General features: G+C 40.2%; 1 protein-coding gene across 1 annotated transcript in view; it reads left to right on the forward strand.

Annotated features, from left to right (window-relative positions):
* Nucleotides 1-15,684, forward strand: part of PDZRN4 (PDZ domain containing ring finger 4) — a 346,930-nt gene that overhangs the window by 280,540 nt on the left and 50,706 nt on the right. The window contains exons 4-5 of the mRNA XM_045801265.2: nucleotides 5,599-5,855; nucleotides 8,960-9,062. Coding sequence (XP_045657221.2) covers nucleotides 5,599-5,855; nucleotides 8,960-9,062 — 360 coding nt within the window. The remainder of the gene's footprint in view (nucleotides 1-5,598; nucleotides 5,856-8,959; nucleotides 9,063-15,684) is intronic.

Consider the following 15,684-nt stretch of genomic DNA (forward strand, 5'->3'; position numbering starts at 1 on the left):
GTCAAATAAATAAATAAAATCTTTAAAAAATAAAAAAAATAAAATAAAAAAAAAAGTCAAAATTAATTTTAGTCAATCTCTTACTAGGTTTTCTTCGTATAATTTTGCATAATTCTTATTCTGTGTGTTCTTTTCAGTTTAAATATTTTTATACTGTGCTATGCTTAATTTATATGACAGATGTCCACACAGAGGCAAACATACCAAAGTTCAGAAAAAAATCATATGCCTAAATTCCTTAAAATTTATATATGACAAGTTAATGAGTATAGGGTTTGGATTATTTTAAATTTCTTCCATACCAAACATTTTAGCAGTAATTTAAATATTGTTTCCTCCTTCTATAAAATGTTACTAGAACATGTTTTTATAACACATCCTTAATTATCAGGTAGAGAATTTGATCAGCATTCTCATAGGGACTTTAGTCAAAATTAATTCCACATTTGTTTGTGAAGGGGGGGGAGCTCTTACAAACTGGCATGCCCAACTAGAATTATACTGCTCAGCTCTGAGGATCTAAATGTAAACCACAGTGACTGTAGTTGGCAACACTGTATTACATAATGGAATTTGCAAAGAGAGTAGAACTTACGTGCTCCCACCAAAAAAACTAATTAATCAATACGTGAAATGATGGATGTGTTAATTAACTAGATGGTCGTAATCCTTTAATGATATATACATATATCAAATCAACACAATGTACACGTTAAATATCTTACAAGTTTCCTTGTCATCTATACCGCAGTAAAGCTGAAAATTAACAAATGAATAAATGAATGAATGAATAAAAATTTTGTAAACGAAAACAAGCAATATTCAAGTGCTTTATACTTCTCAACTTGAAATTGGGCTATATCCATTGCTCATAATCTTAGGTATTCTACACTTCTTCTATTGAGTGTTCTTATATGTATTCTCCCATGAAAGGCACAGGTGCATAAAAGGCCTTATTTTTCATAAGAGGAAACAAGAGATTTGGAAACCCTCATCATTCCCAAACAGCTGACTCTGGAAATGGCAACTCACCAGGGTGACTTGGTTACTCACGCACTTGTTTGCACTTCAAAAGGAAAAAAAGAAAAGCCTGTTTGTTTTCTGACACTCAAGAAAATTTTGCATGTGGCTGGATTTGGAGAAATAATCAAAGTAGCGCAGCTCATATCCAAGCTGAGGCCACCAATCACTCTGGGGAGGTTGCTGACAAGTGGCCCAGATTTTGCAGTTTATCCAAAAGGGTAGATTGTTCGTTAAACAGAAGCCTCATCAAACATTGCTGTGATATGGTTTACATATGAAAAGCTATATTCTTTACTTAACATTCACAAATTGCTTATGGATTAATTAGCCCATCTGCCACAACAAATGTATTCATACTTCTTTTGCATTGATTGCTGAAAAGCCACTACTTTTCTCCTATCGCCTTATCCCTATCAATATAATGGAAAATAACTTTTTAGGAACAAGATGCTTATTTTTTCAGATCTGTGTATTTTTCAGCTTGTCAACTGGTAAGTGCTAGGGTAAGAGGGAAACCTTCCCAGAGGATAGTTTCCGATGATCAGCTTTTCATTTAGTCCCCAGTCATCCATTTGTTCATCTGAATGTCTTACAGCTGTGGCAAGTTTGACATGATTAAGGCTACTCTTCCACCTGCTTTCAAGTCCCAAATTTCCTTGTGATGAGGACAATCTTTTTATCCTAGGACTTTTACCATTGACATCTTTGGTGCTGTGGCCAATTCTGATACCTCTTTCGGGGCATAACGCACTGGTTTCTCATTTATCAGGTGGCCTAGTCACCTCTGGAGAGCCCAGTCGTCCCACTCTGGGACTGCCAGTCCCTTGTCAAATGGCGATCGCGTGAGTCTTTTCAGTTATATTCTAGTTGCTATACTCTAGTCTCACGGTAGTGACAGAACCGAATCCGTTTTGAGCACAGTTATCAGCATGCCAGATGTTACAGTACTAGAGGGAATTTTCTCCTAGACTTGTGTTTATTATGACACTCTAACCTCTCACCTGTGCCTTTCAACAACAGCTTCATTAAAGTCTCTTTCTCTATGCCGTGCTTAAATCGCTAGCCTTTTCGAAACCCTTCTGCATGTACACTTCAAACTCAAACCCCACAATGCATATTTCTCTTTTAATTTTCAAATTACTTCTCTTCCCATCAGTTTTGCTCCCAACTCTTTTTATTCAGTTTTTCCCCCTGAAAATCACCTTCCCTGTTACTCCTCTGGCATTTTTGCTTCCCTCCTTTTACTAGGCACCCAGAACATTTGGGGTCTACACCCATGACTACCTACATTAGGTGGGATACCTTTAACAGAGGGCTTCTCCATCTCCTGTCTCATTTCACAAAACATATAAAAATTGTATGTAGTTCGTACAAAAGCAAGGTTGAGACAGAGAGGGAAGAGAGGATGGGCAGGAGAGGAAGCAAGGGAAGGAGGGAAGAAAAAGGAATAGAATGTTAAGGATAAGGCACCATGAATACCAGAGACCATGTTGGTTTAGGATCTGGCCACTTGGGAAAAATGAGTTTGGGCTATTAATTTATTTGTCAATTTACTACAAACTTTTTTCTGTAGGAGTAAAACCTCAGATATTCTCCCAGTGTTCATCTTCCTGGCTGCAACTGATGATAACTGAACAAAGCAACTGCCAGAAAAATCCCAATTAAGCTATTCTTTTTTGTTGTTGTGAAAGGCATAATTTATAAAATGGTGACCTTTTGGTAGGCTAACAGTATGTTGATGAACTTCAAGTGAAGTGAAAAAAAGAAGTGTTTTGTATCATCAGTGCTTACATTTTCTAAGGGATCACGTGGGACAGTAGAGCCTTTAAAGGTCATAGACTTCTTTACTTTGAGAGATATTAAACAGCTTATGAAAATAGAGGTCAGCTGCATGATAACTGGAAGAAAAGAGCATTCCCAATGGGGAAGTAAGATATTCGTGATTATATTGAGTGTCCTTTTTTAAGATTGTATTTGATTGTCCTTAAAGCAAAAAATGAAATTTGCATATAAATGCTATAATTGTAAATGAATGAATGTACAGGTCTTAGAATCAATAGCTATTGATCTTGCTGTAAGAACACTAATATTGTCTGCATATACTGAGCATTATAATAAGAACTAATTATCTCACAGCCTAAAACAGTCTTCGGTAATTTTTATGTTTCTGCAGAAATTGTTACACTTTTCTGGATCTTGCAGAAATAGTAATCACTAAGGAACTCACTTTTTAAAAATTATTCTTGCTTTGAAAATCACTAAACAAGTAAGAAACAAAGGAATACCAAGACTGCATTGCAGGCAAGGTGCTGAGCCACCTTGAGGAAGAAATAGGATAATGGCATTAGTCGGTCTACTACTTAATCACACACAATTTATGCATTAGAAGGATTTAATGTGTGACTGGAAGACACCCTAACCACAAATTATTTTTCCCTTTACCCTCAGGTATTGCTTGAAATCCTTCAACAAGGGCACTCTCTTCCTTCATTCTATCACTATTAGGGGTTACTTTAAATGCAAGGCTTATAGATTATGACCAAGAATTCTTTTCAGAGTGAGAAGGATAGAAGACTTTGCAGGAGTGGATCTTCACTAAATTGAAGGGACACAATAAAGCAGAAGAAGGGCAGTTTCTCCCTACCACAGAGATTCTGGCAAAACAATCTTGTCTACCACTGGACCATCTTCTACAACTCCGGAGTTCTGAAATACTGACCACAGTGTGAGACATAAAGAATGACACCAGCCAACATGAGAGCCTAGATTTTAGGTTGTGTTTCTCCATTCTTAGACTCACTTACCATCTGCTGATCACACATCCTCAGGGGAGACAGTGGTGACCCCAGCCCAAAGTGCCCCAGTCCAACAGCTCAAGGAATCAATGTGTCCACTGATGTCCCTCGTTCACATACTCCCATATGCCCAAAGTCATCCAGACATTCCAAGGTTGTACCAATACAAATGCAGCAATAATGTTCAACTTTAGTCTGCAGAGAAAAGAATCAGTGAGAATGTACAGATCCGTGAGTGTGTGCACACTGGTAGATAACCATTCGTATCTTCTACTGAAGTTTCTTACTAGTGATCCAAGAACTGTACTGGGACATATTTTGCTGGTGAGGAAACTTAATTGCTCAATTTTTGAAGGCACATTAACTTTTTCAGGGTCCATTGAGTAAATTAGGTCCTCCAGGTCATTAAGCCTGTCTCGACATGACATGACGATTTCTACCTGGCATTGTATCATTTACCCCCAAACACCCCACACTTGCTCTGAGCATACACATATCCTTTGTCTACTCAGGGAGAGAGAATGTGCTTATTTGATGTCAGCAGTTGCTCTCTGACTGCAACTCAGCAACTCCCTTTGCTTCTTCTTAAGGCACCCAGGGATCTCTAAGGATTTGCTGGTGCATAGCAGTTATCAGAACCTCCCCAACAGGCAGATGGCTTAGTTGTCTAGAAATGGTATAATTTCAGGGGTTTTAAGCACAGTATTGTGCCCCCAAGTATCTCTTCCTATTTGCAAAAGCCAACATTATTGATTCATCGAGGATGGGAATTGTGAAGATATTTCAGAATGCTGTAGGCCTTTATTAAAATAACTTCAATGAAGGGACTCTGCTATCAGGATCGGTTTTAGGGAAATAAATCGATAGCTATTTGAGAGCAGTGTGTAGTGCCGCTGGAAAGGGTGTTTAGAAAAGTGTGTGGGTGTCTGGAGTGCCGCAAAGGCTGGAGAACAGCACTGGCTCTTGATAATTAAGCATGGGAGAGTCACACAGTGGTTGGTCATGCTGAGAAGCAAAGACAGGGGGCAAAGGCAAATGTCCCTCTCTGTTATGTCCAGGGCTATTTTGGAGAGTCATAAATTGGTATAAATTAAAACAGGGGAAGATCCAAAGAAACATAGTATACTCAGAGATGTTTTAGAGCAGTGCTCCTTTCAAGTGCATGTAAATCGGCTGGGATCCTGTTAATGTGCCAGTTCCGATTCAGCGGGTCTGGGATAGGGCCAGGGATCCTGCTTCCTAATAATCTCTTATGCTCATGCCGATGGTGCTGGTCCACAGACCTCACTTGAACAGCAAGGATTTAGAATAAGATGTACATGACAATAACATGGTCTTGGATTTTAAAATGGTGACTATGAAAGAAATTGGACAATACCCACAAAATTAGATTTCAGGCCAGTCAGACTTTGATTAAATATTGACAATCCCACCAAGAGATGGATAGAACATTTTTTAAAAAGATATACTTAACATTTCTACCTATCTGCAGATTTTGGCAAACATTTTCTGAGGCCAAGGTGTGATTTAAATTGTTAAATCTTTACTAATGATCCTGACAGTATGCTTCCTAATGAAACAAGAAGCAATGTGTTTTCCTAATCTTCTTCACTTCCGAGTATTGGTGAAGAGTTCAATAAATGTCAGTGTCTGATTAAATATTGCTTTACAAACTTCATATCAGCTGGCTTAAACTTACCCTCCCCACCTTTTCTTAATCTATGATGACAGCCTCTCTGTTCTTTCCTCTGAGATGAGCAATGTCCTTTTATCTTCACAGGTCAATGGGAAAGATCTCTCAAAGGCCACCCATGAAGAGGCAGTGGAAGCTTTTCGAAATGCCAAGGAGCCCATTGTGGTCCAGGTGCTAAGACGAACACCTCTCAGTAAACCAGCCTATGGAACAGCCCCAGAAGTGCAGCTCATGGACGCCAGCACTCAGACAGACATCACCTTCGAGCACATCATGGCTTTGGCCAAACTTCGGCCTCCTACCCCTCCCGTGCCAGACATCTGTCCATTCCTGCTCTCAGACAGGTATTTTTTTTTCTGCCATTTTTCCCAAAGCCCTATTTGTTTTCACTCAGCATTTCAAGGAAGTGTTGGAGAGAATCAGTCACGCTAGCAAGTTGACAGTTGCAGAGACAGGGCTCTCGGTTCTGTTTGGAAAACGTCTCCACCGTGGCTCCATCCAATTAGTTCTCAGCTGTCCCTGCTAGCTACTTTCCCTGACCTGCACAGTTGTTTCACGTTAGGAATCATGCTTGCTGAGGAGCAGTGAAAAATCCTGGCTCTGATTAGTTCATCTTCATATTTCCAGCCATCAAAAGCCTCATGCTACTTGTGAGCACTGGTCAGGGAAATAGCGTTTCTCACCAAAGCTGCCAAAAACCTTATTAAGACTGACACAGAAGTGGCATGTTGGCACTCTGTTCTCCTCTGTGGGTCGCCTCTCTCTCTTTCACTCTTGCTTTTCTCTTCTTTAAAGGAAAAGCTAGGAAATTAATTTAATTAAAGTGCAATTCTCCAAAGAAAGCAATTACGTGATATATTGAGATGTCAACAAAAGATTCTGGCTGTCAGTGTGTAAGTATAAGAGCTGGGAAGTAAGGATCTGTTAAAGGAATATTTCTTCCCAATTTTTGATCTAATGTAGAGGCAGGTCGAGAGATTTTATTCAAATAATCTTACTTGTACAGTCTTATTTTATGAAGAAGTATGTTTTGCCCCATATATTTTATTCTGTGAGCTTTGAAGCAACTATTCAAACCATTAGGGGGAGTTTGATTTATAAGAACAATAGTCTCTTTAGGCTGCATTTTCATTGCCTACCACAATCCATTCTGGACTTTGTAGAACCCAGATCTGATCATGCCACTTCCCTGCCCTTTAGTGGCTTTTGTTAGGTTCATTTCAGTGGTCCACATGTGTACTATTAGAATCACCTGGGAATTTTGAAAAGCGGTATCAGTGCGATGTCTGAATCCCACCTCAGACCAATTAAAAAGGAGTTTTTAGAGTGAGGCCCAAGCACCGGAATTTTTTTCAGAAATCTCCCTAGGCAATTTTAATGTACAGCCGTGTTTTGGAAACCACTCCTTGAAACTTCAAGTTCCAGGAGGGCAAGGGCCCTGTTTATCTTCCTTAGGACTCCATCCACGCAGCCACTGCTTATCAAATATCCCCCTTTATCAGGCACTGGAACTAGGTGCTGGTCATAAAACTGGGAACAAAAATAAAGTCACTACCTACCTTCTAGAAGAGGAGATGAAGAATACCCAGGCAAACAAGTATTTACTATTTGTGAGTACGGCCTGACACAGAGTAGCCTTCCAATAAACACGCTCTTGAATGAATAACAGCTAACATTTATTAGCTGATTTGGCATGGTTAGGTAATATTACAAGCGTTTTACATTTATTAACTCGTTTAGTTCTCACAACGATGTTTCGAGGGAGTGCATTGTATTATTACCATCACAGACGGGGGAAGATGTTAAGTAATTTGGCCAAGGTCATATTGCAAAGAAGTGATAGGGCCGGGCTTCTAAGCCTAAGAGGTCCAACCCCACTACCCACTCTCTTAACAGGTATCCTATGTCGCTGTCTATAAGTCCTGCAGACCTCAGCTTAGAGGCAACCTCTTCTAGCAAACTTCCTGAAGTTGCAGTAGGGACATCCCCCCCATCTGTTCTCAGATTCCATATTTCCCCTGAAGTATCACATTATGTTGACATTCTCACTTTACTGCTCTTCCCAATGAACAGGGCAAGAATTGATAGGATTTGGTGAACCAATGGATTTCCAGCGCTTGGCAGAGGGCCTGGCATCTGGTAGACAATAAATGTTTATTGAATGAATAAGGTGTTCCTCCTGGCAGGGCTCCCTTCTTACCAACTGAAAGACAAGAGAAACATGTTAGGTACGCAAAGCAGTAAGCTTAATCGTTCATCAGCCCAAATGGGTTTTCAGAGCCAGACCAAATTTAAGCAAGGACGGTTTACCTGTTAGACCAGCAAACAAGATCTTGCATGTATTGCTTTTGCTATTAGGGTTCACGTCGATTAACCCTATATGGAGATGACAGCCATAGATAGCAGCGAGAAGAGACTGGTAGAATATTTACATTGACTGGGTGAGGACACCAGGAGGCGTCCCTCTCGTGCGCCTTTGGCCTAGAGATAAAGAAACTAATTTATACTACTAACTCCAGTTTGTCAGTAATGTCCACACTGGCAGGGCTTAGAGGTCTCACCTGCCACCAACTTGGTTAATTGCACTGAGTCTTTTTCACTGACTTCTAGAAATGGAGATGCCCTCATGCCCTTTGCTTTTAAACTTTACTTGGCCTTCATATGGTCTAATGTATAGTATCCATATCATGTCATATAGTAATTTTAAAGCACTCTATAAATTACTTAAAATATTTTTCCAAAATGAGATATATAAAAGTTGTGTGCAGTGCCCCAGGTCTCCCTCATTTCCTTTAATCCTCTCTGAATTTCCAGAAGGGGTTATGAAATCCGTTGGCTTATAGGAATTCAAGTGAGGTATCACCATGAATGCTGTTTAATATGTGTTCACGGGCCCTCTGTGAAAGAGGGGAAAAAATATGGGTTATGAGAGAGAACAAGGAAAGAGTCTTAGGGAATGAGGGCAAGGTGAGTATGTTTTACAATCTGAAAAATAGGTGCTTTTGAAAACAGATGTCAAAAAACAGTCTGGGGCTGTGTATTCTGAAATGGGTAGTACTTTGTTACAAAATCCCCCTCTTCGGGTGGACTGCAGTCCCAAAGGCCACACATCATGTATGGAGCCAGTCACATTTGGTGGAATGGAAACGGGCCAGGGAGTATGAAGTACCAGGGCCTGTCAGAGATTTTGCATCAGACTCTTTAGAGTGCAGTTCTGTCCATGGGCCCTTCCTTACTCTTGGTATTCTCTCAGAAAATCAAATTGACAGACCGCACGGGTGGGAGAAAGAAAAGCAATTGCTCTTTCTGAGCTTCTAGTTCGCTCAAAGGTTGGATCGCTACAGGTCTTATGGCAAAGCAGAGAAAACAAGTGAAATTCTAAAAACAGTTTTAATCTTGAAAACAACCCTTTTGATCCATTTCTATCATCTCGCTACCTTCCCCATAGCTGCCATTCTCTTCATCCGATGGAGCATGAATTTTATGAGGACAATGAGTATCTTTCCAGCTTGCCTGCTGATGCAGACAGAACAGAGGACTTTGAATATGAGGTAAGATCATTTTCACACCACTTCACATTTCTTCATGAAGTTATGGTCGAGGGGTTTTGCATAACAAAGAAAAAATTACTTTATTACCGTGAGAAATATTTTCTCTTACATATCGAGGGTAAGTTCTTTTAAGTATTGTTTGTTTTGGCTGTTCGTGTCTAGTATTTTAAATACATTGGAAAACATTTTTGTAATATAAGCTTGCAAATAATTTGCTCGCATTTTTGCTGATTTTTATAAATAGGATTATGGCAGCCACAGTTTTTCTTCTTTCTGTAATACACAATAATTTCCAAGTAGAGCTTGAAAAAGAAATTATATTTAAAACGAGGATTGTGCTTATTATTTTCATTCATCGTATAGTATTTTGATTTTAATTGATAAACTAAATTGTTTTATATTAGTTCTGTTTTCTTTCACTCATTCAGTGTTCTTTTTGTGACTCAAGTATGTGCCATGAAAAGTAGTTTCACTGACTTTCTAGAAAGAGAAATGCCCTAATGCCCTTTGTTGTGTAGCCTTCACACAGTATACGTTAGAGTATCTGTACTGTGATATATAACAATTCCAAAAGCCCGTCGATTAATTATTTAAAATCTTTCACAAAAGTTAAAGGATTTATCCTAATATTTCCTCTGCTGCTGCAGTCTATAAATCTTTGAAAGGTTTCAAACCACTCTGACATTTGGAAATAAAGTAGATTGAGGAGGTAAAGAAGCTTTGGTAAACAGGTAGAGAACTCATGATTATCTGCCCTTTTAATGCTTTAGATGATGTCATACAAGTTCAGCAAAATGTTCTTTTCCGTTTCACGACCAGGAAATCCTGAAATCTCTTCCCTTAGGAGGATCTGAAATCAAATAAGGCCGATTCAGCGAAGCTCACCTAAAGCAAATAGACGTTTATTTGAAATCTTCCCCCTCAAAAGTCATTGCTGGGGATTACAGAAATCATTATTTCTTGGGGTGCCCGGGTAGCGCAGTCGTTAAGCGTCTGCCTTCGGCTCAGGGCGTGATCCCGGCGTTCCGGGATCGAGTCCCACATCGGGCTCCTCCGCTGGGAGCCTGCTTCTTCCTCTCCCACTCCCCCTGCAGTGTTCCCTCTCTCACTGGCTGTCTCTCTGTCACATAAATAATAAATAAAATCTTAAAAAAAAAAAAAAAGAAAAGAAATCATTATTTCTTTTCTTCCAGAATTTGGAAGGCCATGCAATGATACCTAGCCTCTGAGTAGATAGTTTCAGCATTGTTGTTGTTCCTGCTAATTTTTTATCCCTTCTCCGTTAAGTTGATTGAAGAGTTTTATTTTATAAATCCATTCAAGGACTGGTATGTACTGAAATATCTATTAAGTTTTGTCTTCTCATGAAAAATAAATTACAAAATTGAGTCACTTACCCAAATAATTGAAGATTAAATGGTGTTTTTCTTTCAGCTAATGAATACTTTGGGTTTAGGGACTGGAATTACCTGGACCACTGCAGCTTTTTATTTAGTGTGTGCCTTCAAGCTTTATTAAAATAAATCTGTGTTTGGAGGGAGGGCATGGAAGAATGACTTGCTTAGGCTAGCAGGTTAACAGTAAAAATTATGTTAATTAATTAGCATATCATTGAATATTCCAATACAGACAAATTGCCTTACCTTTCTATGGGGCTTACTGTAGCTGCACTATATTCTCTTTTTTGAACACTACAAATCCCTAATAGATGGCAGCATCAGTATGACGACAGTGGTAAATGCTCAGACAGGGCCTCTGTAGCCTGTAATCTCAACTAATCACAGCATCATAGTCATTAATTTGCTGTCAGCTGTGATTCTCTTGCTGAAGGCATCTTTCTGAGTGATTGAAGTAAGAATGTTCCTGTGAAATTTAAATAAGGAAGAAGTTACTGTGACACATGGTTAAACATGGGGGCGGAGGCGTGGGGGAATAGCCCAAGGATAATTTACCAGGTTTTGGAGAGAATAATGGTGCTACCTAGTACTCCTCAGTCTGTTCCGGTTATGTGGCAGAGTGGCACACACCATCCCTCATGGCTGTGTGAGATGAGATGGTAAAATCTAGTCCACGGCCGTCAGCAGAGCTGATCGTGGATGCCACATCAAGTGGGGAGATTTCGAAATGACAGTGCCGTCTCCTGCACCGTTGTACTTAGACGCACACTGGTCAAGTGCTTCTGTGACCAGCTAAGATGACCTCAGCTCCTCCAGGAGCTCTGAGGATGCGATGGGCGAGCACCTTCCAGAGGGACTGCTTCTGTGCCACTTGGAGAATATTACAAGAGGCAGGTCTAATGGCCAAAGAGAGGACTTGATCTCAGAAAAAGATACTCATTTCTCCTCAACCTAAGCACGAGCGCATGTCAGCATGCAGTCGCAGAAGTAGAGGAAGATTCCCTTTCCATCTGCTCTCATTCGTTTCTCCCTTCAGTATTTAATGAGCACTTAAAATAGGCCACGCTCTTATCTAAACATGCGACTCATGAAGCCCCTGCAGGGGCAGCTTAACCTGTAGGGGAGAAAGGTGGACACGAAACAAAAAGGAAAGTCACAATACGTTCGGGGATGGGAAGTGCTAACGGAGAGCAACAGCATGGGTAATGGAGAAAGGAAATGCATGGTGTTGGGACGGGCTCTTGCTGTCTTATACAGGGGGGTCCGGGAAGGCCTCTCTCACAGGAAACTTAGGGAAAGTAAGAGAGCTAGCCATGTGGGAAGGGGAAGTGCCAAGGACCTGAAGCGGAAGCATGCCTGGCGTGGGTAAGGAACAGCAGAGGCCAGTGCGCTCCGGCAGCCCTGACGAGGACCAGAGTGGTAGGAGAGGAAGCCAGAGGGAGAAGGGACTTGAGGCACCTTTCACTTTTACTGTGAGGATGGGAAGTTGTTACAGAAGAGCTGAAGCCCTAGCAAGATCTCTCTGGCTGCCAGAATGAGTCTGACGGGGTGGCAGGGAGCAAAGGCTGCAGCAGCATAGCCAGGCGAGCGGAGAGGCGGATGCATAGGGATGGTGAGGCAGAGAGGGCTGAGGCATGGCCTGGAAGGACAGCATCCACCCCTGCGCACAGGGCTTTGCCTAAATGCCTGTGTTTCCATTATGTGCCTCCAAGCTGCAATATAGTTTGGGCTACGGTGGTTTTTCTTCTGACTTTTTTAAAAGCAAAATATCATATGCCAAAGGGAAACACAGCTTCTGGCATCCACTGAAACTAGCATAATAAAACCACTCTCTAAAAGACAGGAAGTGCACAGAACTGCATTTCTGAACTTGCTAAAACGCTAACTTTGCAACTGTAGAGCCCGTTTTTAAAGGCCTGCTTGCTATTGACTCAGTGAACCAAAGCTGATCTGTCTATCTTGTGCATACATATTTAGGGACTTTGAGTGCATGGATTATTGACCCAATAGACCAAAACAGATCTGACTATCTTGTAAATACATATTTAGGGACTTTTTAACATGCAGATTATTGCATTGATAGACTGTAACAGCTCCCTTCAGAGCCATGATAGGCAGCAAATGCTTCTTTGGAGATATTATAGTCCTCGTGTCAATGTTAGGGTGACTCTGCTGTGTTAGGGACCTCTATGAAATTTTAATGACACCCATATCTCACCATGGCCTATCACCACTTTGCCTAGGAAAATTATTTGACTGGCTTTAAAATTTCCTCACGGTGCTTCAGAAAAGTCTCCAAGGACCAGCCTGCATTAAAAGACTCACAGCTTTAAATGTGTTCTCTTTTAAAAATGATGGCACTTGTTCTCTAATTAAAAATGATAAAGGATTTTAATTTTATTTGTGGGAGAAAGAATAAAAATATCAAAATTTGAATAATGCACCCATCGTAAGAGTCCGGGTGCTCCGTACCACTGAAATACCACTGAGGATTAAGCGTCTTCTCTTCTTTATTTTCAACTTTGTGCATTTTTTTCCAGAGCCAGCTAAAGGTTGAAATAAATCATAAATAGCCCTTAGCAAGTCAGAGGCAGATCTCAAATCCAGCCTCTACCAGAAATAATTTAAAGGGAAAGGCTTCAAGAAATATGGAGCCCTTTCATCCAACCCCTAATAAAGATATGTTTGTCCCTGCCTGAGTGCAAGGAAGATGCTGAATTTTCTGCAGCATTTCCCGTTAACTCTCAAAAGTCAGTGGTGATGGAGAAGAGTCAGAGAAGTAATATTGGACTAATATTAAAGTCCAATATTTTGATAGTATAAAACATCAAGGTAGCCAAGACAAGCAAATAATTTACGCAACACTTCGAAGTCTGGCTGTTTTCATCACCTAGAAATGCCACTCAAAATCATTTCTACTCCCCCCCCCCATATCAGGCTGAATACCCAACAGCCTGAATTAAGTGCACCTCGAGTTCCGCTTCTGGATATGTGGTCCTCAAAATAAGAAGGAATTCAGAAGTTGGCTTGAAGAGGTATTAAAAGGTAGAAAGGAGAGGAGGACAAGTGGATGTCAGCGTTCTATGTATGTATCAGCTGAAAACCAAACCTAGGCCCCTATCTGTAAATAAGAAAGAGCATTTAGCATATCAATTAGGTTCCTCTGGGCAATTCTTATGCAAAGCCTAAGGAAGCCCTTGTGCTTTGCTGAGAAGTGTCATTCTGCAAAATTTATTTTCCAGACCTGGGTCCCTGTGAGTAGGTTCACAGTATTTGTGACAATCTCAGTAGATAATCTCTCTCTTACGTAGTTCAAGAGAAGAGAATTATGAATCAAGGAGACGGTCATTCAAAAAAGTAACAAGAGGATAAGCATTAACTAGATTTCAGTCATATTTTTCCAGCAGCTTCATGACTTGTGAAATGAACTTAGGGAAACATCTCGTGTGCGCGTGTAGAACGTGGTGGCTCCTTTCTAGACTGTAAGGGCAGAGACCTTATTGGCCCATTTATCATTGCATCACAGCACCCACTCCATAGTGGGTGCTCATATTTGATGAATGAATGAAGGAGGATTCCCGTTGTTGTCTGCATGGACCAGCTTTTGAGCAATGCAGTCCCTTTGTACCTTTTTGTACGAGAGAATTGGAAAGGAACCTGTGACCACCATGCAGTTACAACAGATGTCCTCTCCCTTTCTCCTGGATCTATGTTCCTTTGTTATTAAGTTTGTACCTTTCTGCAATGTCTCCCTATTTGCTGCACCCCCACCCCTAGTCTCTGGTAACCATCTTTTGACTCTGACTCTGTGTTTCAATGAGTTTGACTTGTTTTTTCTTTTTTTAGATTCCACAGATAATGATACTGTGCAAATTTATGTTTCTCTGACTTCTTTCACTTATCATAATGCTCTTGAGATCCATCTCTGCTGTTGCAAATGGCAGGATTTCCTTCTTTCTCACGGCCACACACACACACACACACAACACACACACACACATAACACACATATATAAACCGCATCTGCTTTATCTATTCCTCCACTGACAGACACTTAAGTTGTTTCTGTATCTTGGCTATTGTGAATAGAGATATTTGTTCTTTGCGTCAGGGGTTCTAATCCAAGCATCATTTTTGTTTCAGTTCAACACTTCTAAAGAAAGGCCCAAAATGCAGGAAAATGAGGAGAGATAAGTAATGAAATAGAATTTTAATGGTCTCGATGCAAATTGATCCCTGCTGATTATCATCTTAGAAGAATCTCATACTTGATATGAATTTGATATATCCCCTAATCCACCCTAGTACCTCCTTTATAACTTCCTCACCGAGAGATCATCCTGCAAATTTGTGAAAAACAACAATGGACAGAGAACTGAGAGCCTCCCCTAGTAGCCAGCCCGGACTCTGACGGTCTCTGGGAAATGTGTTAAGGAGTTTGAAACCAATGATGGAAAGAACATGTTTGGTATGAAACATAACTTATAAAGAGATGATAATATTATCCATATGTATGGTAGATATTAGAGAAAAGAGAAAATAGTGCGTAGAGTGTGAAAGTGTAGCATTTTCAGAATTATTTTGATTCACTGGATGCTTTATATTTCACCAGTCCCTTTTATTCTACTTGTTAGTCACATTTTAGAATTATTAATGAAATATCTGAAATAATTTTACACCACTTACCGTTGGGGCAATAAAATCATCCATTTAAAAAAATCACCTTAATAAGTTTCATTCTTGTGGGAAATTTATTGAATTGAAAACTGATCTAGATGAAGTGTGAAAATATTTTTATTACTTGAACATTTAAGATAAGATGGTATTCTATCAGAGTTGGTTCATTGAAGTATCTATTCATGACATCACCATTTTCTCAAATTATAGCAGATTAAAATCTTAGTCATGGAGACCAACCCAGAAGTTGTCGTGTAGTGGGGCTTATATTTCTAGATTCTCTGGGGTATGTTTCTCCTTCATGTCCCCACTGCTTCCTCCCTTGTGTAGGAGATTATCTCTAGGCTCTTTCTTGGTCTCCTGGGGCCATTCTCTAGCCTCTGAAATCCGTCCACTCTCCACTTGCTGCCAGACTAGCCCTTCTCAAATGGAGTTCTCAATGGATGTCTCCCCCATTCATCATCTTGTATGACTCTACTCCTTGAATTAAGTCTAAAATTCGTCCTCTGTCACCCCCCTACTTTTTCAGGCATCTTGGGGTCAAACTC

The sequence above is a fragment of the Ursus americanus genome, chromosome 25 (genome assembly GCF_024610735.1).
Source record: "Ursus americanus isolate L20-20 chromosome 25, mUrsAme1.1.p, whole genome shotgun sequence".
Lineage (NCBI taxonomy): Eukaryota > Metazoa > Chordata > Mammalia > Carnivora > Ursidae > Ursus > Ursus americanus.